The 27,059-nt window shown below is 51.9% G+C and overlaps 1 protein-coding gene across 1 annotated transcript in view; it reads right to left on the reverse strand.

Moving 5' to 3' along the window:
* DGKI (diacylglycerol kinase iota) overlaps positions 1–27,059 on the reverse strand; it is a 184,346-nt gene that overhangs the window by 123,732 nt on the left and 33,555 nt on the right. Inside the window, exons 5-7 of the mRNA XM_075557402.1 lie at positions 17,734–17,808; positions 16,222–16,278; positions 9,912–9,977 (exon numbers count right to left, since the gene is read on the reverse strand). Of these exons, the coding sequence (XP_075413517.1) occupies positions 9,912–9,977; positions 16,222–16,278; positions 17,734–17,808 (198 nt within the window). The remainder of the gene's footprint in view (positions 1–9,911; positions 9,978–16,221; positions 16,279–17,733; positions 17,809–27,059) is intronic.

The following is a 27,059-nucleotide window of genomic DNA, read 5'->3' on the forward strand; positions in this document are numbered from 1 at the left end:
CCTCAGAAACTCACGGGGGCAGTTCTACCCTGTCCTATAGGGTCACTAGGGGCCCACATTGACCAGATAGCAGTAAAGCTGGTTTGGTTTCTAGAAGGTCCAAGAAGAGGAGCCCTGGTGGTGTAGTGGTTACACAGCAGGATGCTAACCCCAAAGTCAACAGTTTGAAACCACCAGCCACTCCATAGGAGATAAAAGAGGCTGTGGACTTCCGCAAAGAGCTACAGTCTCTGAAACCCTGCAAAGGGTTGCTATGAGTTGGAATCGACTCAGCGGCAGTGAGTTCGGATTTTGTAGTTCAGCTCCAAGGTGAAAAGAGGTGCTGGGAGCAGAAACAAACGCAGCCCTCAACAGCCCACCCACCCACCCCGTGCACCCATGCACCACACTGTGCAGGACCTCCAGGGCCCCTTGGTGTCGTGTTCCAGTTCTCCTCTGGCAGAGTCACGATGAGCATGGCTTCAAGGTTGCTGTCCAGCACAAATGGAACCGCGTCGGAGCTTTAGGACAAGATGCCATGGGGAGAAGCCTTCTGCTGGGCTCTCAGCCTGGTGACAAGGCGCAGAGTCCTGACTACCCGCTCAGAACGCTGGCCCTGAGCTGTGCTAATGGGATGATGGGTGGCCTGGCTGGGTATTTCAACCGACCCCACCAGGGTGAGAGGCCAGGTGCTTGCATCCAAATGACTAAAGAATTTAAATATGAGCACCTTGAGGGGTGTGTGTTCGCGCGTGCGTGCGTGTGTGTGTTCCTTCCCAGCCAAACCCAGCCTCTGGGATAAAGTGAAGCAAGATGCATTTGGAGCAGCTCACCCCTCGCTGCCTCGTTCTGGAACCTGGGGCAGGATGCTGAGGGCACTGAGTGGAATGGGCTTGGCTACAAGTGGGCGGAGGGGTTACCGACAGTGGCTTCCCCCTGGCTGAAACAATTTTACTATTGATTTACTACCTCGGGGCTTAGGGTAAGGAAAATGCCTTCCCATAAACGGATTCCTCCTCAGATTTGATTTGATCCAACAAATCACATTATTAAGTGTTGATTGGGCACCAGCCTCCAGAAATTCGAACAAGACAAAGCGTCCTGGTGCTTGCCAGAACGTTCCAGGGTCATAAGACGGGCAGATGGGAAAGCCCAGGGAATTACACAATAAGGCTGAACCATCGATCCATTTATCTAAAGGAGGGTGTAATGTCTGACTATTAACCGTGAGGTCTGTGGTTCAAACCCACCAGCCGCTCCGAGGAAGAAAGATGAGGCTGTCTGCTCACGGAGAGATTTACAGCCTCAGAAACCCTACTCAGGACCACTATGCGCCACAATCAAGTAGATGGCAGTGAGGTGGAGTACTTGTCTATGCAGTCCTGTGCTCAGCTGCCAACCCAAAGGTGAGTGGTTTGAACCCACCGGCCGCTCCTCAGGAGAAAGATGAGGCCATGTGCTTCCGGGAGGATGGCAGCCTGGGAAAAACCCTATGGGGCAGGCAGTTCTACTCTGCCCTGAGAGTCACTGGGTGGGGATGCATTGATTTGATGGAAACTGGGCTGGGGTGGGCTTTACCATGTGTTTACCTGAGCACAACCTTGGGCTCAAAGACTCCCCCACGAGTTTTTCAAACATACATGTAACCTTTTACATTTTGTAGGAGCCCCGGGGTGGGGTGGTGACGAGTTGGGCTGTTCATCACAAAGGTCAGCAGTTCAAAACCACCAGGTGCTTGCTACCGGCCGGGGCGCGATCCTCCTGTGCAGGTGTTACAGTCCTGGGAATCCACAGGGGCAGTTCGACAACACCCTGTCCTGGAGGCTCGCTCTGAACCGATGGCCGGGAATTTGGTTCCATGAGTTTGGTCACATTTTGTTATTTCATATGCAGAACATCCCCCCGTAAGTTTATCTAGAGGCACTGTTTATAATTCCTAACAAAATAGAACTGAAAATTTAAAATAAAGCTCACGCGACCACTCTTCCAGAGTATCTGAAGCTCTATGATGCCATAGCAACATGTGCATATGGGGGCGGGGGGGGGGCGGTATTTCATGTTCAGATGACTGTGGTTTAGGCGGAATTTCATAGCGCACATTTGTCTCCCACGCACATGCGTTGTTTCAGGAGGCCAGTTGCCATTGCCTTCGAGGGATCAACACTCGTGCTGCCTGTCCCCTGGTCCCCCAGGCCCAGCATCCTGCCTCCCCGCCCACCTGGTCTCGGAACTAGCCAAACCCACACAACATTCCTCATGCGTGTCAGCATTCATGTTGTAGGCCCATCTGTTGTTGGGCTGAAAGGTCACCCCTGGCTGTGGGTTCAGTTCTGGGGTTGAAGGGGGTCCAAAGGCCACCAGTGCAGGGTTCCGCCAGTCTCTGTCAGATCACCCTCTGCCATTGAGTCACTTCGAACTCACAGTGAGTGAGCACTCTTTCAGGACAGGGCAGAACGGCCCCACCCCCCAGTGTTTCTGGGACTCCCAAAACTTCATAGGGGCAGACGGCCTTGTCTGTCTCCCGCGGAGAGGCTGGTGGGCTCCAAGCTCTGCCCTTGTGGTCAGCAGCCCAATGTTGGGCCCACTGTACCACGAGGGTTCCTTTCCATCAGAGATACTCCAGCCACTAGTCACTGTGGTGCTGAGAGAAGCCACCTCTCCTGACCAGCTGCAGCTGGTCCACACCGAGTCAGAGCAGCGAGCATGCTTTTCCGTGCCATTAAAACACGGCACGGGCTACAGCTGATACATAACCAAGAGTGTTGAGTGCCAGGTACACACTTAGCTCATCGAAAGGTCTGTTCTGATCTCTTTTTTTAAGGAACTTGTTTTAGCCAATGACCTCCTGGCTCAGGGAGGTCATTAGGGGTTATTCTGTCCTAGCCAGAGTATATCCTTCCAGCTTAGGGATTCTGTCAACTAGACACTTTTAGGCAAGGGCAAGGGCAAGGGCAGAGCTCAACTGATCCATTGCATCACAGCCTGACGGCATCTCCTTGCTGCCAAAACCTTACTTGTCTAAAGACAGAGAGACCCGGCAGAGTCGAATCCTCTTTGGCTTTTTGCCTTAGCTGGATCTGGACCTTGCCTGTGGTTCCTTATCTCCTGTTGCCTGTCTGCCGATCCCAGGAACCATCCTCAGACTACTCATGGTGCATCCATTCAGCAGGCCTTGGCCCTCTGCATCCACCAGCCTGAGCCCCCCGCTTCTACCGCTTCGTCATCCTTCCTGTTCGTCAGCTTTTCTGTGAGCCAGGCGAAGCCTGACTTGAACCTGCCTGGATTTACCTATTTCTACAACTGTGTGAGTCACTTCTTGGTACACATCTCTTTCTACACACAACACCTGCACGCATCACTGGTTTTTGCTTCTCTGGAGGACCCAACCTAACACACTGGGCAAAGTCGTGTCAGACTGGCCCGCCAATGCTCTTCTGCTGTGTGACCTTGGCTGGTCAGTAAACACACCCAGCGCACGGTCAGTACGCTCTGCTGACATCTCAAGCGCTCCCTCTGTGTCCATGAGCGAATGGAAACTGGTTGCCCTAAATCTAGTTTAGGGCTCTTTTCTTATCTGGACCCCCAAGAAGATACACGTGAGGACCCCTGGGGGCACAGTAGGTGGAACATTGGGCTCCTTACCGCAAAGTCAGGGGTTCAAAACCACAGGCCACTCCCTAGGAGAAAGATGAGGCAGCATGCTGCCCTCCAGAGTCACCGTGTTGGAGACCCACAAGGGGAGCGCTACTCTGTCCCATCGGGTCCCCAGGAGTCGGAATCAACTTGACGGCAGTGAGTTTGGTGCTGAGTTTTTGAGAGCATGGCATCCCGGTGTCTGCTGATACTTGCCAGGGCTCAGGTGATGGTGAGGGAGCCCCTCACCATCACAGCGATGTCTGTCTGTCACGTCAGTGACACAACAGTGTGTCCGCTTGCACCCTGATCTCCTGAGAGGTGGCTTTCTGTGTGTCCCTGACCTCACAGCTCAGTCTGGCTGCCCGAGGGAAATGACGCCCTGCCCGGGTCGGTTCTGGGTGAAGCATGGGGAGCAGAAGCTTTACACAGGGCCGAGCCGCTTCCTGGGGAAAGCCCTGACATCTGATGTGTCGAAGAGTGACAGCCCACCGTGCTGTGCCCAGCTGGTAAAATGAAAGGTTTGACCAAGGCGACTGAAAGCACAATGCCACATCGGGGAACACGAGAGTTTTAAAAGGTTTTGTAACCCAGTCGTTTGGGACCAAACTGAAATGGAAGAATGCCAATTCCCCAGTGCTTTCCCATCTCCTGTCTTCATCCAATCTAGCCGTCTGCGAACATGCTAGGGACTTCCCAGCTCACACGGGCCTGACACAGAAGGAGCAATGTGAGGAAAGTCTCTACGCACCTGCAGGAGAGGCCAGTCGTTGGCTCAGGGCAGGAGAAAGGCGCGTGGCTCCTTGAAAGGGTCCCTGAGTAACAAACACGGGTAGGCAATGAACTGAAAGGCTGGTGGCTGGCTCGCACCAGAGGTGCCTCAGAAAAAGGTCTGGAAATCTGCTCTTGAACAGAATCAGCCGTTGGAGACCCTGTGGAGGGCAGTGTCAGGGCCGCCCTGAGGCAAGTCCACTCAACAGCAGCTGGTGCCGCCAGGTGCCATCCCACCAGTTCCCGATCTGAGCAAACCTGTCTGTGCACAACGTCACGAAATCCCTGCCTGGTCCCGCACCGCCACACGGTTGTTCTTATGTGTTGAGCCAGAGATGCAGCCACTGTGTATCGACTCATCTCTTTGAGGATCTTCCTCTTTTCCTGTGGCCTGATACTGTGCCAAGTGTGATGTCCTTCTCCACGGGGTGGTCCTCAAAGTACGTGCCATGAAGTCTTGCCACCCTGGCCTCCAGGGACCACGCTGGCTCTACTGTTCCCAAGACAGATTTGTTGGTTTTCTGGCAGTCCACGGGATGGTACTTCCCATCCTCCTCTCTGCACCACAATGCACATGGATCAGTTCTTCTTTGGTTTTCTTTATTCGAGCTCCAACTTTCACGTGCAGGTGAGGCCACGGAAGATTCCACGGCTTGGGCCAGGCGACAGCAACTGATGGTGGTTAATGAACGGAAACTCCCAGAACGCAAGAATTTCCAGCACAGAGGAACGTGCAGGCACTCCGAAGGCTTTGCTGAAGCTGGAGTGCAGAAGGAAGGCAAGTTCACCAGGAAGTTAGAGTCGTGGCCTTGGCCGTTGGGTTCAAGATAATCAGCAGAAGTGGACCAGTGTAATTGCAGTGCTTTTCATCCGTTCAACAGGTTTTAATAATTGGTGCCACTTACGTTTCTCAAATAGGAGCACCTATTATTCCCAATGAATGGGGATTCTTGGAACTTAGGCTCTAAGGATGATGCCGGCCGACCTGAGAGGCCTGGCGGGTCGGTGAGCGTAGCTGGACAGAGAGTGAGTCGTAGGTGATGTTTGCCTCCCCCGGGGATCTATTGTGCTTTGTTGCATAATCCACTTGCAACGCACCTAAAAGTAAGCAGTGGGTGCTCGGGAGGGCCCAGTCCCTGGGGAAGGACATGTGTTTGCTGAAGCAAGGGGCAGCCAAGAGGAAGCCCCTCGATGAGGTGGATGGACACAGTGGCTGCAACCAGGGGCTTGAACACAGCAACAGTCGTGAGGATGAGGCAGGGTCGATACGAGTCACAACTGACTCACGGCACCTCGCTGTGACAGCAACAACATACATTAAAGGTTTCAATACTCTGCGGTGCCTTTAATTGTCTATAATATGCCCTGACTCCAGGGTGACACCTGACTTAACCCTTGTGGACAGACCCTTTATTATTCTCCAGTAGACCAGTTCTATTCCCCTCAATGTGGCTGGTAACTTAAATAATAATAGTAACCCGCTGCCAGGAGGTTGGTGCTGACTCAGAGGGAACCTATAGGGCAGGGTAGAACTGCTCCTGTGGACCCCAAGACGTCAATCTTTACTAGAGTAGAAAGCCTCGCTTTTTCTCAGGAGGAGAGCTGGTGGTTTCAAACTGCTGACTTTGTGGTTAGCAGGCCAACTCCTAGCCACTACGCTGCTCACCAGTTGGTTAAATATCAGTTCTGGGTCATGGCGGCCCCAGGCGTAGCCGAGTAGGACCGTGCTACGGATGGTTTTCAGTGTTGGACATTCTGGAAGGAGTTCACCAGGCCTTTCTCCCAAGGGACCTCTGGGTGGGCTCGAAGCCCCAAGCGAAGCAGATGCCATATCCATCTGTTCACTCGGCCTCTGCCATCCAGTCCATTCTGACTCACAGAGACTCCATCGGACAGGGTGGAGCTGCCCCTGTGAGTGTCTGAAACAGCAGCTGTTTACAGGAGTAGAAAGCCGTGTCTTTCGCTGCCGAGCAGCTGGTGGTGTCGAACAGCCAACCTTGCAGTTAGTAGCCCAGTGTGTAACTACTACGCTACTAGGACTTCCATCTCATCCATCTGCGGCACTCCAAAACAATGTATCCACTGTAAAATCTTAGCAGCCACAGGTTATTTCCACCTGTTCCTTTCAACTATTTGAAAACCCCAACAGCACGTAGAGATTATAACTCTCCACTTGTGGGGGGAAACCAGAAACAGAAACAATATCTGAAAGCCTCCGCAAAGGGTCATACTCGGTCAGTTGATGGCTGAGGAAAGGGAGTAAAATGCAGAGCACAGGAGTCTTGGGCTGACACCGTTAGTGGGATCTTGTCAGGCTCTCTCTAGAGCAGCGGTTCTCAACCTGTGGGTCACAACCCCTTTGAAGTTTGAATGACCCTTTCACAGGGGTCGCCTGATTCATAACACTAACAAAATTATAGTTATGAAGTAGCAACAAAAATACATTTATGGTTGGGGAGTCACCACAACATGAGGAATTGTTTGAAAGCGTTGCGGCATTAGGAAGGTTGAGAACCATTGCAAGTCCAGAGGCTAAGACCAGGTTCCTCCCAGAAGCAGATGGATTCATGGGAGTTGCCTATTTCTATAACCCCAGACCTTTGAGGGCAGGCAGAACCCAAAGCAAGGGTTACCGAGTTACATTCTAACTCCACATTCACGATTGTGAGTCAGAACAATGATGTTTCATCTTTTTCTGACCACCCTTATTCCTGGGGGCGATCGCTCTTCCATACTGATCGTCAGTGTCATTCCATAGGGTCACATCGACACCCACAGCGCGGGGTCTTCTTCTTCCCCCAGAATTCCAGGGAGAATCTAGAGCGCCTTTGCATGGGCTGCTATAACTGTGAAGAGCTCATTCAAGGAAGCGAATCTCTACTGCTGACTGGCCCGCATGGTTCCCAACTTTACCAATACAAACTGTGGTTTTAATACCGGCAAGAGTTACCAAGCAGGGTTGGTGGTTTACTGGATGACATGCTGAGGTGCTACCAAAAAGGTCAGCAGTTTGAAACCACCAGCCACTCTGCTGGGGAAAGATGAGGCTTTCTACACCCGTGACGAGTTACAGTTTGGGAAACCCACAGGCACAGTTGTACCATATCCTCCGGGGTCGCTGAGGCCACATGGACCAGATGGCTGAGTTTGGGTCAGTTGGAGTTTCTTTGCTGCTGCTGGTGGTGGTACTGGTGGTGGTTGGCTGGCTGGGAAAGAACAGGACTAGTCATCATGGTTTATTGTCACAGAGAATACAAGATGCAACAGTGGCTTCAAAGATGTCAACAACCATGAGGCTGGCACGGAGCGGGCAACATCTCACTGGGCTGTCTGCGGGGTCCCCAAGAGTCGGGCCTGCCTCAGCAGCAGCAACAACTTCTTACCTTTCAGGAACCGAGTGGGGAAATGCCCTCTCGCTGGCAGGACCCCCCGGGTGAACTTAGAAACTGCTTGTGAGACAAGTGTGGACCCCGGGTAAGGGGATGTGGGAGGGTGGTGGTGGTTGTTGTGTCAGGAAGAGATAACAGTACATCTCAGGAGCGTGGATCATCAAACGTTAGATTTGTTCACTTGATTCTCCAGGACACCCGTGTGTCTTGCAACCTCTGTCAATGCAGAGCGGAAAGTGAAGTTTTTATTGATCTTGAAAAATCCAGAACTCTTTTCATCGCCCTTTGTGTGGGATCTGTAATCAGCTGGTTGCTTCTTTCTGGTTTTGTTTTGTTTTTTATCCAAGGGCACGAGTGGCCCTGGTCAGCTGGCATCTGAATGGGAGTCGATGCTGACTCACAGAGATGCTCTGGAATAGGGTAGATCTGCCCCTGTGGGCTCCTGAGACTGCCACCCTGTGATGGGAGTAGAAAGCACCATCTTTCTCCAGCAGAGCGGCTGGTGGTTTCAAACCACTGACCTGGAGGAGAGCAGCCCAAGGTGTAGCCACGATGCCACCCGGGCTCCAGCCAGGCCACAGGCTCCACTGAGCTTTGGAGGGGCTGAGCAGCTGCGTCACAAGCATTCCCCTCCATGAAATGCCACACGCCCCAGCCAAATACACATGCCAGGCTCAAGGGAAAATCCACTCAAATGTTGACTGCACTGTTGATTTTAAGAGTAGAAATGGAAACTGCCAACACCCTTTAAACATGAGCACGCCCTAACGATCCCAAAGGCAGATGAACCACCATTAGGGAAAAAAGAAAAAGCTTCACTCTATGAAGAGTTGGCTCTTCATTCTCGCACCAGTGGAAGATGCATATTCCTGTGGGGGGTACATGTATGTCCTGGGCGGCAGGGGTGTGCTCTAGAATTCTCTGGAAATGTCAGGAAGTACCATCCTACTGGACAAAGTAGGTACAGTACTAGGGTTTGGAGCAAATTTTCAAATCCGGATTCACTTGATGGGTAAAGGAATCTGTACCGGCCTTCTTGTAGTCGGGAGAAAGCACCTTGTACCTTTCATAGTCTGTGGATTTCCGAGACTGTAACTCTTTCGGGAGTAGGAAGCCCTGTCTTTCTCCCTTATGTGGGTTGGGCTGAGAAAATAAATTCTCTGGCCATCAAATTCAGTGTCCTGTTTTCTGACTTGAGGAAGGTTCTAGAGGAGCTGGTGGAATCCAAAAGAGGAGGCTGTTTCCTCTGGCCCATGTGTGACATTAGTTAACACTGCCCCATCCCATAATCTCTTGAGTTTCCAAGAATCCGGACGTCGCTGAGCTACAAACCCAGCAGGAGACTGGAATACTTCAGTAGGATTGGCATGTTCTGGGAAGACTTGGGACCACGGACATCCCTCCTGACAAGTGGTGTGTTAAGGGCTGTGGGCATTCAGGATGGCAGCCAACGGACCAGAGAGGAGGTAGGGCCAGTCTGGCTGGGGCGGCAGGGAGCCCAGCTCTCTGCGTTCAGCCAGCCCTCCCCAGAGAAGGCCAGGCCGAAACAGAGAGTGCAGTGTGCTATGAGGGAAAACCTGTCACAAGAAGCCTCATACTGCCTGTTGATTTTCTTTTAATAAAACTCCACAGGCTCCATTATGGCTTCGATGTGGCGGAGGCGATGCCAGCAAGGGGGCTGTCTGGAGAAGGTGTCGTTTCAAAGTGAAGAACGGGTCCATCCAGGTCACAAGCTCACACACACACACACACACACACACACACACACACACACCACTAAGGGACACGGCTGACTGACTAACGCACTGAACCAGCAACCACAGGTGTGGCAGACACATTTTGCCTCGTTTTGTTAGCCCGTCCTCCCGGGAGAGGAGTTGTTCTGAAAGGCCGGCCACCCATTCCCCCCACCCCCCTGGAAGGCTGCCTCTAGCCCTCTCAGAATGGGCTGACCCCTGCCATGAAAACCAGAGAATGAGGCGGAAACACCTGGCAGAGAGACGAGGGAGCGGAGTTAGACCTTCCAGAAAGGAGGGTGTGAGCTGAACGCTGGGCTGGGTGACAGGACACCTTGGCCTCAGGGGGCCAGCCTGGCCTGGAGGGGCTCTTGGGGGTGTCCGTGGGCAGGGGTGGGCTTACCTTCCCGCACTGCTTACACTTGCCCTCCTGCCGCCGACGGTGCACCCAGTGGTGACGCACAAAATTCTGCAGGGAGACAAAAGCAGAATGAATGCAGACATGCGTCCCCGCCGTTCCACGCCTCGGCAGCGTCCACGCTGTCCCCAGGCCATTGCCACAGCCCACAGGCGCAGGACACTGGCGTGTGAGTGTGTGGATCGAGAGGCCCGACTCCACCTGGGAGCAAGACAGCAAGCCTCCCTCCCCAGCTCTGTCCCACATGTCCGTGCGTGCACTGCGCCTGCCCTCCGCGTTCCTTCTTCGCGTGGCAAGTGGCCACACTAGACCGTCATGGCCCCCACTTGCTCATGAGCAAAATGCTGTGCAGACTCGAGACCACTGCAGGGGGCCCTGAGCTGGGGGGAGGGGTGGTGATGGCGCGGAGGGGGGGGGGAGAGAACTGCACAGGGAGAAGGGGGAGGAGAGAATGGTCATGGGTCCAACTCAGCAAGATCGCTGATGGTGGCGCTGTGGGGGAGGCCGGGGTAGCGAGAAAGAAGGGGAGAATGACAATCCCCGAGAGCCACCGGGGCCCTGGGTCTGGGGAGAGAAAGCGAGCGTTTCTCACTGAGTGACGTGGATGAAGGAAGCCGGAGTTAAAGGACAATGGGAGAAGAAATGGGGTGGGACCCTGGATGCCCTGGACCCAACTGGCTTCAAGGGCACCCCTTGTGGTGGGGCTGTGTGAAACGCAGCGGCTACTTTCCCTTCCTAGTGGATTCTGGGGCAGGGTCAAGAGGCCCCGTCACCACTTGCTCTGAGGGCAACTGGCTGACAAGCGCTGTCCTCGTGGGGTCTGCGTCTCCTCCAGGTCTGCTGTCAGGCGAGCACCAAGGAGCGGGTCTGACAGAGCAGCCGACTTGCAATGGAAGGAGACACTGCCCAGTCCTGTACCACCCTCCGCAGTGGGTGAGTGTGAATCCCCTGTTACAGGCACGGTGCCAATCTCTCTTGGTGAGTCTTCTTTCCCAGACCCTCTCTCTACTTTACCTGCCTAGCAGGATGCTCTGCTCCCTCCCCTCCCGCTGAGCTGTGACAAACACTACACCCCTGTGGGTGGGGGGTGTCTTCATCCTCTATAAATGGTGTCTTTTTAAGAAAAGGAGGAGCACCAGACAGACAGACGGAAAGACAGCCATGTGAAGTTGGGGGCAGGGGTTGAGCAACGCAGCCACAAACCACCTGTGACTGGTAGAGGTGAAGAAGGGTCTTCTCCTCGCCTCCCATAGGCTACTGCAGAGTTTCAGGTAAACGTCCGTCACTTACACACCAGCCGTTCCTCTGGGACCAACAAGCAGCTCCTACTTTCCCTTCTCCGTACCTGAAACTAGCCTGTCAGCGGCAGGCTCAGAGCCTAGTCTGAATTCTGTTTAAAGTTCCTTCAGTAGGTCCTCAGGAGCTCAGGTGGCTAGATTAGGGACACACTGAGTTGCTAACCACGAGGTCGGCATTTCGAAACCACCGGCTACTCCATGAGGAAAGACGGGATGGCCTACTTACAGCCGTGTAACCCCCGGGGGCGGTTCTACCTTGTCTAGTCGTTGTTAGGCGCCTTCGAGCCCGTTCCCACTCATGGACCACAGAGCGTAACACCGCTCGGTCCCACACCATCCTCCCAACCCTTCAAGTGTGAGTCCAGGCCTGTCCTAGAGAGGGGCTTTGCATTTAAATCCACCCGACGACAGTGAGCTAAGTCAATGTCAGTAAAAGGAACCATCATGGCCTTGCGGGTTAGGCGTGAGCCTGCTGATCGCAAGGTCGGTGGTTCCAACCCACCAGCCGCTCCCCAGGAGAGAGATGAGGCCGTCTGCTCCCATAGTGACGACGTGCAGTCTGAGCAACTCTATGAAAGGTTGCTATGAGTCAGAACCAGCTCAGTGGTGGTGGGTGTGAGTGTGTTGCACTTTGCATCATTAAACTGAATATGTAGAGATGGTGAAAGGGTTGTTCCTGTATTTTCACAACGATAAATCATAAACAGGCTTGTTTTGGTTTGTTTCAAGGAAAACCTGAATGGAAAAAAGCTTGATCAAACAAAGACGTCATTCCTGTATTGTTCTCAGAAAGGCACCAGTGGACATCCACTGAGTACTAACAGGTAACAGGAGGCAAGCACTTTTTAACAACACTTGATCTGTGCGTCCTGGGAGCCCTCGGGTGGGATCAGCTGTGAGCCGGAAGGTGGTGATTCGAATCCGTCACGCATTCCGAGGAATGAAAGACAGGCAGTCTGCTTCATGGGAGTCACACAAATACGTGAGCCTAACTCATGGCATCCAGTCTGCCAACTCACAGGGACCCTAGAGGACAGGCTAGAACTGGCCCCGTTTCCGGTGTCCGAGTTGCCCTTTATGAGCGTATGCTCTGTCGTGTGAGGTCACTACGGAGTGGAATCCCCTCGTGGGAGCTGGCGACAGCCGTACGGCACCGTGGCACACCCATACGTTGTATGGACTGCCATCTGTACAAATTTGCATATAGAAACGTGTCGTGTAGAGTTAGGGGGAAGCTGATATAATCTACACGCTATAAAAAACGTTCTCTGTAATGGCTGCTGCTTCTGCGGACCTTGAAGGGGAACCGGCGCTAGCATTGCGGTGGGAGAGGGTGCCTACTTCTGAGTCGATGGTTTACGAAGGCAAATGAATGCCCTTCCTTTTGGAGCCACTCTTAGGCCTCATACAGATTTCCCCTGCTGCATAAAGAAAGTTTTCACCAAGTAAGCACTCGATCCATGTGTGTTTATTGAACGGAGCCTTCCCCTTCCGTCCTGGAGAAGGAAACCCGTGGTTACCACCCTCTGGAATCATCAATTGCCTTCATTAAAGAGAAAGGGAGATGACTTGATGCTTTAGAGCCCCGCTGTGCTCCAGTCCTGTTTTCCTGGCACCTTCGTGTTTGCCGCTGCTTCCTTGGGGCTATTATTCATACCTGCTAAGAGGCTGAGCTAAAATTAGACGCAGGCTCCTCACGCTGCCATGTGAGTGTGGATCCGTGGCTGTTCTGATGGCAAAGCCCAGTGGCTCATGCCATCGGATCGCTTTACACTTCATCAATGGTCTCTGCATTACTCGCACACTAGCCTCCACCCTGGGTAAGAAGAAGGCTATCACGCATGGGCGCTAACTACTCGTGACACCGTGTGGGGCCACTTTGTTGTAAACTGAGGTCAAGAGCACAACTGTCCCAGTGTTTTCCAGCAATTGCATTCATAGTATTATTCACAGAGAGGTAGAAGAGACCTTAGAAATCATTGCATAGTCCATATGAATGAATACTAAGGAAACCGAGGTCCAGAAGGATTCTGTTTAGACTGGTCCAACACACATTCATGGGAAAATGGCCCCAGGTGGGGCCCATGGTGAACGCAGAGGCCTTTACCACCCAATAGGAAAGCAGCAGAGGTGACATTCGAACCCAGGGCCAGGGAATGCTGAAGTGCTCAGGATTTCATCTGCATGAAGCAAACTACCTAAGTGCCTCTTAATTAAGATTCCCAAAGGAGTTATGCTCTCAGTACTTATCTCAAAAAGTTCCCTCAGAACAAGCGTTCTTCAGCATTTCAGGGGAATGGATCCCTTGACAGATTCATTCCATCAACAGATAGCCACTGATTCCACACTATGTCCTGGTCAGTGAGATCAGACAAAGAACAAGCAGACGAGTCATATGCGCTGACAGGTATGAAATACCGAGTCCTCTGTTGGGCAGAGCAGGAGCCCTGACAAAGAACAACTGGCCTGTTTGGAGGTGTTTGTCTAGGCCAGGCTTTGAAGGTGCAATATTTAAGCCACGGTCTACCTACACCAGACAGTCCACTGTGCAAACAGTGTCGGCGAAGCAAACACACACAACTCTGCAAAGGTGGGAATATCTTAGTGCGGCTTCAGTAACTGAAAGAAAGGCGAGGTGGCAGCTGGTGGGGAGTACGGAGGTAGGCAGGGCCAGATAAGCATGGCTTCATGCCAAGACAAGTGTCTGGGTCTTGGGCTAAGTGTCATGGAAACCACGGAGGAGTTTGGAGCTGTACATGGGCAAAATCCATTTCATTTTTTAAAATTGCTCTCTTGAATCATGGGTGGATGGGGAAGTGGAGAAAATTGAGAAGAAAAAGAGAGGTATGGAAAGGCTGTTCTAGTGGACAAGGTGCTGCCGATGGAAATGACAAAACTCAATGGATTTTAAATATAATTTATAAATGAAGTTGACAGGACCTGCTAATGAGTTAGAGATGGAAAGTGAGTGAGAGAAAAGAAGCTATATGAACCCTCCCCACCCCCAGTTTCTCAACTGAGGAGCTGGACGGATGACCACCAAAAGGCTGGAGATAAGAGTTACAGTGGGATGGAGGCAAGAGCTTTGTGCTTGATCGTTCTATGATCGTTCTAATGGGCAGCGCAAAGGGAGCCTCCAAGCAGCGTCTGAACTGGGAATGTGAAGTCACTTCTGGGAACCTGAGCTGTCGGCCCAGATGCAGGCTCAGAACAGCTTTCCTGAAAGGGCGGGTGCTCAGATGAACTCTGAAGGAATTCTCTAGATGAAGGGAAGGGGGCAGCTGGCTATTTCATGATTTGTGATTTCACAGGTGGAAACACAAGAAGGGGAGAGGTGGGCGGAGATACCCAGGCTCCTTCCACTAGTCACGTGTCCAACTGGGGTCTGAGCCTATGACTCGCACAAATAACCGACATCTGTGCTGCCCACCAAAGAACTTACACCCACCCCATGGCTAAAATGGGAACTGACAGTGACCAAGAGCCAACCGAATGAAATTTCTTCCTATCTCTCCAGTGGATCACCAGTCCCATCATTTCAGTCATCAACTTCACCTACAACTGGTATCACAGCAACTGCTCTGCCATACAACAGCCTACAGACCTGTGCTGTGTCACTGTGGGGTCACAGGGTCAGGGGCTGAGCCGTGTGTGTGTGTGTGTGTGTGTGTGTGTGTGTGTGTGTGCCCGAGAGTGTGTTTCCTTCCACCACTCCACTCCACACCTCTTGGTCATTCAGCAAGACCCCGAGCCCCCGATCCAGCCCACACACAAAGAACAAAGTGCAGATAGGCCCTGCAGTAGAGAACACATTGGGGGTTTTGTGTAACTTACTGGTGAATTAACATGAAACTGACAGGAGGTAGAATTTATATGCTAACCCTTTCCGGGACCCCTGGTACATACCTGTATCACCTAACTACTCCACCTCTGGGGTTTTCCCAGTGTGAGCCAGATTTTCTCCATGGCCATGGGGCACACCCCACTTTTAGTGTATACTACCATTCCTATAGAGCAGTGGTTCTCAACCTTCCTAATGCCGTGACCCTTCATACAGTTCCTCATTCGTGGTGACCCCCCCAACCATAAGCTTATTTTCATTGCTAATTCACTGCTGTAATTTTGCTACTGTTATGAATCACCATGTAAATATCTAATAGGCAGGATGTATTTTCATTGTGACAAATTAAACATAATTAAAGCATAGGGTTTAATCACAAAATAATATGCAATTATATATTGTTAAGTATTTATGTCTAATGACAAATCAATGAAATTTTGTCTTGAAGCATGGTGTAGCAGGGTAACAGTCTTCAGGCCGGGTGCTCGTATGTGGGCGTATCTGCATGTGGGCGGACCCGCCTGGAGATGGATAGAGGAGCAGCGCCTCAGTTCCTAAGCCCATCAGAAATATGTGTTTTCCGATGGTCTTAGACGACCCCTGTGAAAGGGTCATTTGAGAACCACTGGTCTACATCCATCTACAGTGTGGATCTGAAGAAATGGGCCTCATCCCTCCAACACCAGCAACAGAGACAAGAAACAGAGACTCTTTGGGGCATATGAATCCCACTAATTGGATAAAAATCCATTTTACTTAAAAAATTGTTTTTCCCATTTCATTCAAAAGGCACTTTGATCTTGAACATACATAGTTTCAACAGAAAACTCTAAGCACAGAATAATTCATTCTTGAAAGGGTTTTAATCTGTAAACTCATGGCCCCTGAGTCGATTCGAACTCACAGCCTTCCCCACCGCCCCACCCGATCATACCAGAACCAGCCCATGGGATCTCTGAGGCCGCCTTCACGGAAGCTGCCACATCTTTCTCCCATGGCAACAGCTGGTGGGTCTGAACCACGAGCCTCTGGGTTAGCAGCTGAGTGCTCTAACCACTGCATCACCAGTGCTCGCTAATGTCTCGTGAGCACCCCGGCATCTAGAGTGGACGAGAAACAAGAGGGACTGTTTGAAATACAGCTCTGAACTACTCACTTCTCTTGGGGATCTTGAGCCTCCTTCTCGAAAGGTCGGTTTACATCTGAAGTTAATCTGCCATTTAAAAAGAAAAGTAGATTCCGTTAGAGATCAGCAGGGGACTCAGTTTAGTTACCTGCAAAGTCAGCAGCGACTAATGTGAATAGGGCAAAGCGAAGCTCACCAGGGAGGCTCAAAGCTCCACCTTGTTCTTAGTCTTTGGAAATTGGCACATCGCTCACCTACAGAGCTCCCTGTGTTTCCGTTCCACCAATCCGTGCACCCTCACTGACGAACGCTGTGTCTTTAAAGGATAATGCTCCCACACTGCCCATCTGAGAAATTAGGGCAAGAAATAGGCAGGGGGCTGTATATGGTGGCTGAAGCCATCTGCAGGGCTGTTTGCGATATTAAAAGTACAGAAATATAAACTTGAGGAATGTTTTTATGTAATGGTGATTATCCCCCAATGCAAGCCAAACCATCTTGATAAAAAGTATTCATCGCTGTCTTTCCCTCCATCGGGGGTGTTTTCTTGTACATTTGAATCTGTTTATTGTTGGTGTTGCCTATTGATAATGCAATGAAAATAATGTGGAGATGAAGGTGGGAATGAGTGGAGTTGGACCAGGAAAGAAAACATTAAGACAAAGGACGTGCTGATACTAGATGGTACTGCTCCTGTGAAACTAACGGGATTCGAGCAAACCGTTCATGCACATGGTCAGTGTGTTTGCAGAGCCCCTCCTGCAAATGGAAGAGGAGGTGTGAAGGGCGGCAAGTCTGAGCAGAGAACCAGCGATCAGAGCCTTTCCCCTCCCCCAAAAGGCCATCAGAGGGAGAGGCTGCCACACAAGCAGAGCCACTGCTGGGGGGGGGGGGGGTTAAAAGCTGGCTCTGACTGGCAGTTCCCACACACCCACTGCCAGAAGAGGGCAGCTCCCACACATCTCTAGACACAAAGCTGTTAGGGACATTCAAAGGTGCCATGAGGCCAACTCCAAGTGGTGTCACGAGTAGTTGTCAGGGTACTGCAAGGGCTCCATTGAGCTGTCAGTGGCTGACTTTTCAGAAGTGGATTTCTAGCCTTTCCTCGGTGGTACCTCTGTCACCTAGCAGGCAAATGCGTGATGAAGCGTTTGAGCCAACCATAGACCACTTTAAAGAGTTGAGTAAATGTCTTCTCCTTAAAGGGCGCGTTGTGTGGGAAACCCCACGGATGATCAACAATGCAGGGCAGAGCACACCAAAAGGAGAGCTGTCTCATCCTTCTCATTGACTTATTCCTTTATCCCTAAAGTCAACATCAGATGGTATCAAACCCGCCTTAGCAAACGACAGAGGGGACGAACCACAAATATTGCCTTTCCATTGTTTACCCAAGTGAACTCCCAGTTTGCTAAAAGGGCAAGTGTCTGTACAAAGCCAGACATGGGCATTGGCCAGGCTCCCAACTCTTGGTCTGAGGGAGTCTGAACACTTCCATGTAGCGCCCCCACCGCCCCAGGACCAGGGGCAAGTTTCCCTCACCTTTTCCAGCTGCTCGATGCAGGCAGCGTGGACCACGATCTTGCAGACCCCACACTTCCTCCTGAGAGCCGATTTCTACAGCACCCGATTCAAAAACAAGAAAAGGGTGTTAACGGTCTGTGGCGAGAAGTCCTCTCTGTTAAAGAGGGTAAGTCAACAGAATGGCACGTGCCCGTCATTTCTATTCACCAGCAACATTTAAACTTCATCTTCAAAATCCAGTGTCTTGGCCAGCATCATCAACTCTCCTCTGACCCACAAGAGACTCCACATCCCACGGTTTGGAGCGGCCCGTGTCATCTCATGAGGACAAGAAGAAGAATGTCGTTGCTTTGACTTACAGGGACCCCATGAGGCAGAGCAGAGCTGTGCCGCTGGTTTCCCGGGACTCCCTTCTTCATGGGAGCCGATCACCAGGGTTTGCGCCCCCCGCATTGCTGGGTCGGTTTGAACCCCCAGCTTTTAGGTTAACTACCAAGCGCCCCTTGTTGTGCCTGTGCCGTCAAGTCGGTTCTGACTCACAGTGACCGCGGCACAACAGAGGGACGTGCTGCCTGGTCCTGTCTGAGCCCACAGGTGCTGCCCGCGCTCAGCTGGAAGAGTCCACCTGTGTACCTGATAGACACATCAGCTACTCGGAGTTCCCAGCCCCGGCCGGAGTGAGTTTGGGGACAAAGACCACTGCCCCGCAGTGAAGTGGGTGGGACGGGGGTAGAGGGAAGGAGTGGGCAAAGGCCCTCATACAGAGCGGGGTCGGGGGTTGCCTGAGGCCATGGCTGCCCTGTTCACTCACTTGTAAGGACTCTGTATTAAAGTTGCTTGGTCTAATTGATCTTAAATTAGGTGAGACAGAGAGGCAGGTAGGGCTGTGGTCCCGTTCAGGGTCCATCAGGAGAGGAAAGGGGAACCTCTTTTGGTCATTTCTGAAGACCAGCTTCTTCTCCTACTCTGTCTTCCCCTCTCCTTCTCTTCCACAGTGGGGGCCCCACGGCATTCCAGGAAGCTCCCCATTGGTGCCCTGGGCTGCCTTCCTACCCTGGTCTGTTGATTCTCACTTCTCAATAAAGGAAATGTTAGCCCCAAATAATTAATATTTATTTACAGGGTATGAAATATGAACACTTCTGTTCATATAATTAGCCAATCAAAAAGCCTTGATGCTGACTCATACTGACCATACAGGGCAGGGCAGAACTCTGTCCCTGTGAGTTCCCAAGACTGTAACTCTTTATGGGAGTAGGAAGCCTCATCTCTCCCGCAGGGCCATACAATAGCTCCCGTTGTCTAACTATCATCGTTATTGGGAGCCTTCATTTTACAGGTAAGACAATGGTAGCTCAAAGTGGTTTATTAATGTGCCCCAGATTGCCCAGAGCCAATATTCACACTTATATCTAAGTTCAGAGAAAGTCTGTCCCAATGGCCCAGGAGTCCGTTTGTCCTGCTGTGGTGGCTTGGGCAGTGCTACGATCTAGGAGCTGTGTCGCCGGCGTTTAGAGAAATGACCGAGGAAGAGCCGCCTGCTCCAAGTAGACGGCCTTGAGGATGTGGGTGAAGTGCACATTTCGGACACCTTCATTCCCACGTGTAGCGCAACCCAGAATGAGAACATCCCGCTGCAAATACCCACGAATGATGTGGATCGGAAGGCAGAATGAACCAGGGGTGACTCCAAGGAAACTAGAAGTCATCCAGAACGAAGTGGGACGCTTTGAAAGGCGTGTTGGAGATGGAGTGGAACTCCGGAACATCCGAGGCTGGAGACGCCGAGGGCACACTGCTGCTCGGCCAGGAATGGCCATTTGAAGAGCAGTAGTGTCACCATCGTCGGCAAAAAGAACATCTCCAGGTCTGTCCTGAGCACAGCACTGCGAGTGCTGAGATAACCTCCATACGCCCCCCCCCACCAACAAAATGACCAGCTAATGAGACGATGAAGCTAATTTAGGCACACACCACTAATGACAAAGATGAAAAACTGAAAGATTTTTCCCATTTAAATCATTTGTTTGCCTATTTCCCTCCCCCCAGAGGCAATATAAAATGGCATGTGGTAAGATGAATGACAGAGAGCGTGGATGCGTGGTGTGAACGCCATTGCCCATGCTGTCTTACTCACAGGGAGGGTCCTGCGGGTGCCACCGCATCGGTTCCCATGCCATCACAGCCCTGTGTAGAAGGCAGCAGAGGGCTGTGCCCCCGTCCACCTGTTGCTACACTTCCGCCCAATGCTGGGGTCGCTGTGCCCATTCATCTCCTCTACAGTCCTGATTTTTTTTTTCCGCTGCCCCTCTGCTGACAGTGAAGAGGAGGACTCATGGGAATAATGGAGATGAGATTACAGATTTTTATCAACTTCTGGGCTCAAAAATGGGTCAACTGTGCAATTGACATGCATTGGTAGCTACTGGTGATTGGAATGCAAACACTGGGAACAAAGAAACGGATGAATGGTTGGAAAGCACGCCTTGACAAGAGAAACCAGGCCAGAGAAGACAATTTCAAAAGACCATGGCAGATGCCTTCTTTCCAAAACATAAAATGACTTCACCAGATGGAATCCATAGGATGCAAATCCACGACACCTTGGAGAGAGGCCACCTTGGAGAGAGGCCATGACCATGCCAGGGCCCAACTAGAGAGCCGGCCAACGGATGCTCACACGCACGTTCTAGACCAGTGGTTCTCAACCTGTGGGTCGCGACCCCTTTTGGGGATGGGGAGTGATGAACATTCCTTTCACAGGGGTCGCCTGATTCACAACAGTTTCAAAATGACAGTAATGAAGTAGCAAAGAAAATAAGTTTATGGTTGGGGATCACGAGGAACTGTATTAAATACATTAATATATGAGGAACTGTATTAACGGTCGCGGCATTAGAAGGTTAAGAACCACTGTTCTAGACAAAACCGAAGAAAATGAAGAAAAATCTAAGAGAGCCAATGCATGACCCTGAATACACTGCACCTCGATTTAGAGACCATCCCAAGAACACCTTGGCCTCACTGAACATGAATGACCAAAGACCAGGTGAGTTCTGGAAGAGCATCAAGAACACCACACACGAAGAGAGAAAAAGGTCATTAAACAGACAGGCGAGAAAGATAAGACCAAATGGGTGGCAGAAGAGAGTCTGGAAAGCGCCCTTGACCATGGAGTCGTTAACGCAAATGGAAGAAATGAACAGGAGGCTTCAGAGGGCTGCTTGAGAAGACAAAGCGTGATCGTGAAATGTGCAAAGACCTGGCGCTAGGAAACGAGAGAGACGGGCACGGTGGGCATTTCTCAAGCTGAGAGAATGGCACAGGAATCAAGCCCTTGCTGGGGTCAGATGGAACTTGGCTGAGGGTAGAGAATGTGGACAGGTGTCTACCTGTGTTTTATTGATGCTGGAAGGCACTGCGAGGACATGGTAACAGTGTGCAGAGCAGAAATTGCAGAACGCGTGATATGCAGGGAAGGCAGCCTGTTTGCTGAAAGTGAAGAAGACTTGGAAGTACATACTGATGGAGATCAAAGGCCAAACCTTTCCGTATTGATTACACCTCCTCAACACAATGAAAATAAAAATGCTCATTGTTGCTAGGTACCATCGAGCCTGCTCTGACCCATGGCGGTCCTGCACACAACAGAACGAAATACTGCCCGGTCCTGTGCCATCTTCAATTGTCCCTATGCCAGAGCCCATTAAAGCAGCCACTGTGCCACTTCGGCTCATCAAAAGCCTTCCTCTTTTTCCCTACCCCTCCGCTTTACCAAACACGATGTCCTTCTCCAGGGACTGGTCTCTCCTGACAACATGGTCAAAGCTAAGAGCAAGTCTCGCCACACTTGCCTTGAAGGAGCACTCTGGCCTTGCTTCTTCCAATACAGAACTTCTTGTCCTGTCAGCAGTCCATGGTACCTTCAATGCTCATCTCCAGCACCACAATTCAAGTGCATCGAGTCTTCTTCAGTCTTCCTCATTCAATGTCCGACTTTCACAAGCATAGGATGCAACGGAGGATACCAGTGGTATTTCATTCTGCTGTATGTGGGGTCACTGTGCACGTGGGTCACTGCGAGTCAGGACTGACACTTGACCCTCGTCTCTCCTCTGCTGCACCCACCTGATGTCCTCCCCCAGCAATTGGTCCCTCCTGCGACTGTGTCCAAAGCAACGTTCTTTTTGAGACCTGTACACTTTGCAATTGGGTTAGTTTTCAGAAGGCTGCTGGCTGCCAGGCCTTTCTTCCTAGTCCGCCTCAGACTGGAAGCTTTGACAAAAGCTGCCCACCCTGGTGGACTCAAGCCAGCACAGGAGAGCAACATGACAGGTGGGGCAAGTTGCCAGGTGCCATCAAGTCAGGTCTACCTCGTCACGACTCCCTGTACAACACTGTCAAACACCGCCCGGCCCTGCCCCTGCCCCTCCTCACCATGGTTCATATGTGTGAGACCGCGGTGGGAGCCACTGGGTCCATCCATCTTGCTGAGGGTCTTCCTCTTTTTCACTGCCCCTCTACTTTACCAGGCACGATGTCCTTCTCCACGGACAGGTCTCTGCTGGTAACATGTCCAAAGGACGTGAGGCAACGGAGAGCCATTTTCTCTTCTAAGGGGTGTCTGGCTGTACGTCTTCCAGACAGATGTGTTTGTTCTTTGGGCAGTCCATGGCACTTTCCACATTCTTTCTCCAGCACCATGGTTCACATGCAACAACTGTTCTTCTGCCTCGCTTCTTCAATATCCAACTTTCACATGCATGTGAGGTGACTGGAAAGATGCGGCTTAGGCCAGGCGCACCTTCCTCCTCAAAGGAACAGCCTTGCAAGAGGTCTGGTGATCTCTTAGCCGCTGCTTCCACGAGCACTGTCTGTGAGTCCATGCAGGCGAAACAGGAGACAGGAGAGACCCTCGAAGGCTCTTGCAGGGCTCTGTGCCGAGGAAGGCAGAGTGCACAGCCCAGGGGTCGGCAAGATGCGGCCCTCAAGCCACATGTGGCTCTCTCGGTACGTACGTACGTATGTGTGGCTCTGAAGTGCAACTGAAAAAAAACTTAAGGCTATCATTCAGATCCTGGTGATTTCATTTGTTGGTAAAAAAGTATATATATGTATGGCTCTCAAATAATGTAAGTTGCTAGGAGGACAGGGTTGGCTCTTCCATCTCAACAGTTGGCCGGCCCCTGAGATAGCCCAATACAGCCCTGGTCTGCCTGTTAGGTCATGCGCATTGTCGCGTGATGCACTGCAGCAGAGAGATGCCTGACCATTTTCATTCCGTTCAGACTGATGTCCTCGGAGCCACGGAGCACCTGTCTTTGGTGGCCTTCAAGTTCCTAAATGACCACTTCTGAACTGTTGAAGACCAGAGAAATGAGATAGTCAAGACTTAGGGGGAACAAACAAGCCAAACTCACTGCCATCAAGTAGATGCCAACTGATCGTGACCTGGAGGACAGCGCTGAACTGCCCCACGGGTTTCTGAGACTGTAACTCTGGACGGGAGGAGAAAGCCCCGTCTTTCTCCTGAGGGGGCGCTGGTGCTTTTAAACTGCTGGCCTTGGCAGTGAGAAGCCCCACACATAACCATGACGCCACTGGGGCCCCTTCAGATGCAAACTCGAGCCAGTAAATCCCACGTAAAAGTCTGAGGTCTTTTTCCGTCGTAGGAAAAGTTCAAGGACAGCAAGTCCTCAGTTCATGAAAAGCCCTGCCCTGACCCAGAGGTCTGCCCTGTTGAAATCTTGGTTCGTGGCAACGTGTCAACTGGGTAAAGCTATTTGAAGCCTGTGGATAAAAAGCTTCTGGCAGAAATGACTCCAAACGTTCAGAATTGAGTGTCGGGTTATTTTTCCAATGCTGCTTTTAAAGACTTGCGTTAGAAAGGCCCGGGGTGGGACTCTGGAAACCCAGAGTCCTCTAAGTGTCCTCTTCTTCCCACGTTGAGTCTTATTTAAGAGCAGCGCTTCCTTCATATGACTTGAAACAGAAAATACTCCTAGCAGCTCCCAGCCAAACCCACACTCTCTGCCATTCTGTCAGTGCTGACTCATAGCGACCCCATGTGGGTTTTCAGAACCTTAACTGTTTGCAGGAGTAGAAAGGACCAGCCTTTCTCCCAAGGAGGTGCTGGTGGTTTCAAACTGCCGAGCACGTGGATCGCAGGCCAACGTGTAACCACACACCTCCAGGGCTCCTCCAACAGCCGGCCATAGGTCGGGTTTTATCCCCCTACTGCAACCTCATTGTTACAGCCATCTGCATGCAGATTCTAAATTGTTTTTTAAATGATTATTGCCGGGATTCCAAAGAGGCCGTGTGAGTGATTTACTCTCGTGGCTGAATTTGGATGCCCGTGCAGTGTGCTGCTTTCCATACCAAGTTGAGTAGCCTGGGTCTTGTGTTTGAAGGAGGCCCAGTCACCTGTGTGCGGTGCCTTCGTGGAGATGACGGCCACACGGACTACAACACAGATCTCACTTAGATGCAGGGAGCTCACCATCAGTGTCGCTGCAAAGACCAGCAGCACCACGGGCACTACGTTCTGGCATGGGTGGGCCTCGCCTGCCCCCAGACACACAGGGAGCCAAACAGAAATGCATGCCAGGTTCCAGCTTGGCTGGCGCCACACTGGCCCATGCTGCAGCCACGCAGTTGACACGGGTGGCTGTCACCACCCGAGACCACTGGGGGGGGGTTGGGCTAGCGGAGGGGGGTGGGGGCACCTAAGACCAGTGAACAACAGCTAATGGGAAGTGCTCAGTTGTCTCTGATAAAGCATCCAACATCTCGGCCTGCCCCACCCACCTGCTTGCCTTCCTTACAAGCCTCTGGCCCAAACGAACCACCTAGAAAGCCATGTTTTCTCTTCTTTTGAGCCAGAGGTGAGATGGTCTAAAACAGTGGTCCTCCACCTGTGGGTGTTGACCCCTAGGGGGGTCAAATGACCCTTTTACCAGGGTCGCCTAAAACCCTCGGAAAACACATATTTCCGATGGGTTTAGGAACCAAGACACCGATCCACTGTCTCCAGGTGGGTCCAACCATATGCAGATATGCCCACATAGGAGTATCTGGCCTAAAGACTGCTACCCATGCTTCAGCACACCTCAAAACAAAATTTCATTTATTTGCCATTAGAAATAAATATTTCACAATATATAATTACATACTGTTTTGTGATTAATCACTATGCTTTAATTATGTTCAATTTGTAACGATGAAAATACATCCTGTTTATCAGACATTTACATGATGATTCATCACAGTAGCAAAATTACAGTGATGAAGTAGCAATGAAAATAATTTTATGGTTGGAGGTCACCACAACATGAGGAACTGAATTAAAGGGTCGCGGCATGAGGAAGGCTGAGAACCACTGTTCTAGAAAGTCAGAGCACTTTTGGTGGGCGTTAGCAGGATTGGGGAGACGGAAAGAGAGGAAGAGAAGGGGAAGAGGAAGGAAGGAAATAAAAAGAAGAAGGGGCAGAGAGGGAGGAGGAAGTAACATAATCAGAGAAGGGAGGGGAGAGGAGAGGAGAGACGGATACTCTGCGGGGTGCTCCGTGGTGGAAGCCGTGTAGGAGGGGTGTTCTATGTGGCACACTGTGAGGGAGGGTGTTTCTGTAGTCGTGTCAACCTGGGTGGGCCAGGGTTCTCCCATAGGGAGGTCAGCTCCTTGATGCGATCTTCTGTGAAGCGGCCAAGCAGCCCATGAAGGAGGCGCCCCTCAGCACGTGGCCCGCTCTGGGTATAAACTGACCACACGCGGAGCCCGCCGACCTCCATGCCTGGCTTTGGATCCTGCAGCGGGGTCATCAGCCTCCTGTTTCGTCGCCTGCCATCGGGAGCCTTCAGTGGCCGATTTCGGGTTGATTCCGCTCAGCACCCACCGGCCCCCTGGGACATCGTCCTGCTTCCAGTTGGTGAGCCCTTGCAGCTTCCAAGCCCCATGGACTTGAAACCCAGTAGCAGACTGGACTGACCAGCTTCTACAACCGTTTACGCCATCTCTGGATATAAATCTGTTTCTCCAAACAGACACATTCAAGGGTCACTGGCTTTGCGTCTCGAGGGAACCCCGCCTAGCACAGCAGTGGAAGCTGTGAAGGAGGAGGAGGTGTGTGGTGGAAGCTGTGAAGGGGGGGGGGGTCGGTGTGGTGACTGCTGTGAATTAGGGGAAAGCTGTGGAGAAGGGGGTGCTGTTTGGTGACAGGTGTGAAGAAGAGGCTGTCCTTAGTGGTACCAGCTGGGCAGGCGGGGTGCTCTGTGGGGAAAGCTGGGAAGGAGATCACGATGAATGAGGGTGCTGGGCTGACTTCCTGAGGCCACGTCCCCTCTCTCTCTTCTCTCGGTGGCAAGCTCAGTCCTTGGCATTCTACTCCCACAAAGCTTTACGGCTTCAGAGACCCCAAGGAGCAGTTCTACTGCGTCCCATAGGGTCATTCTGAGCTGGAGTCAATTCAATGGCAGGGGCATTGGTTTTCTGTTTGGGGGGTGTTTTTTCTTAGGGGGGCGGATGACTCTCCCTTCCCAACTCGTGCACCGAGGACACAAAGAGAGCTGGGACCCGGGAAAGCAGACAGCAAACGAAGCAAGAAAAACCTGATCTTTCTCCTTGTTCGACCACATGGGTGGTTCGGGGGTAGAATTCACACCTCCCAGGTGGGAGACGAGGGTGCAACTCCCAGCCCCGCACCTCAAGACCCGTTCCTGCCAGCCTGTCCGTGTCGCCTGTGTGTTTCTGTGCCGTTCCAGGGGCGTCAGACTGAGGCAGGCGAGGAGGAAAGGAGGGGTGATCTATTTCAGAAACCAGCTCTGAGAAGCCTACAGATGATAGAGGCCTAGTCCCGAGAGGGGCAGAGGACTGGGCGGGGTCATCATGAGTAGGGGGGCGGGGGGCAGTGTCAATATGACAGCCAGGAACAGCAAAACAGGAGGAGCCCTGGGTGCAGAGCTTCCGAGTTGGGTTGCTAACCACAAGGTCCGTGCTTCTGAAGGGCCAGCCGCTCACAGGCGAGATGAGGCTTCTGCTCCGTGGAGAGTGACTGTCTCTGAAATGCACAGGGGCAGCTCCACCCTGACCTACAGGGTCACTGGGAGTCAGAATCCACTCAGTGGCAGTGGGTTTTGAGAACAACACAGTAGGGCCACTGGTGGGGAGGGGCCTGTGGGATAAACATTTCTTTCCTAGGGGGGTGGGGTGGGAGGGGGGGTGAAATGCTTCTGAGCGAAAGAGGGATTGTCCTAATCCTACTGCCCGTCAGGAATGTCGGCCCTTTTAGGGGAGATTGTCTCTGCGGGCAGCATAAACAAGAGCATCCTTGCTCTGTAATCCAAGG

This window comes from Tenrec ecaudatus, chromosome 9 (genome assembly GCF_050624435.1).
Source record: "Tenrec ecaudatus isolate mTenEca1 chromosome 9, mTenEca1.hap1, whole genome shotgun sequence".
Lineage (NCBI taxonomy): Eukaryota > Metazoa > Chordata > Mammalia > Afrosoricida > Tenrecidae > Tenrec > Tenrec ecaudatus.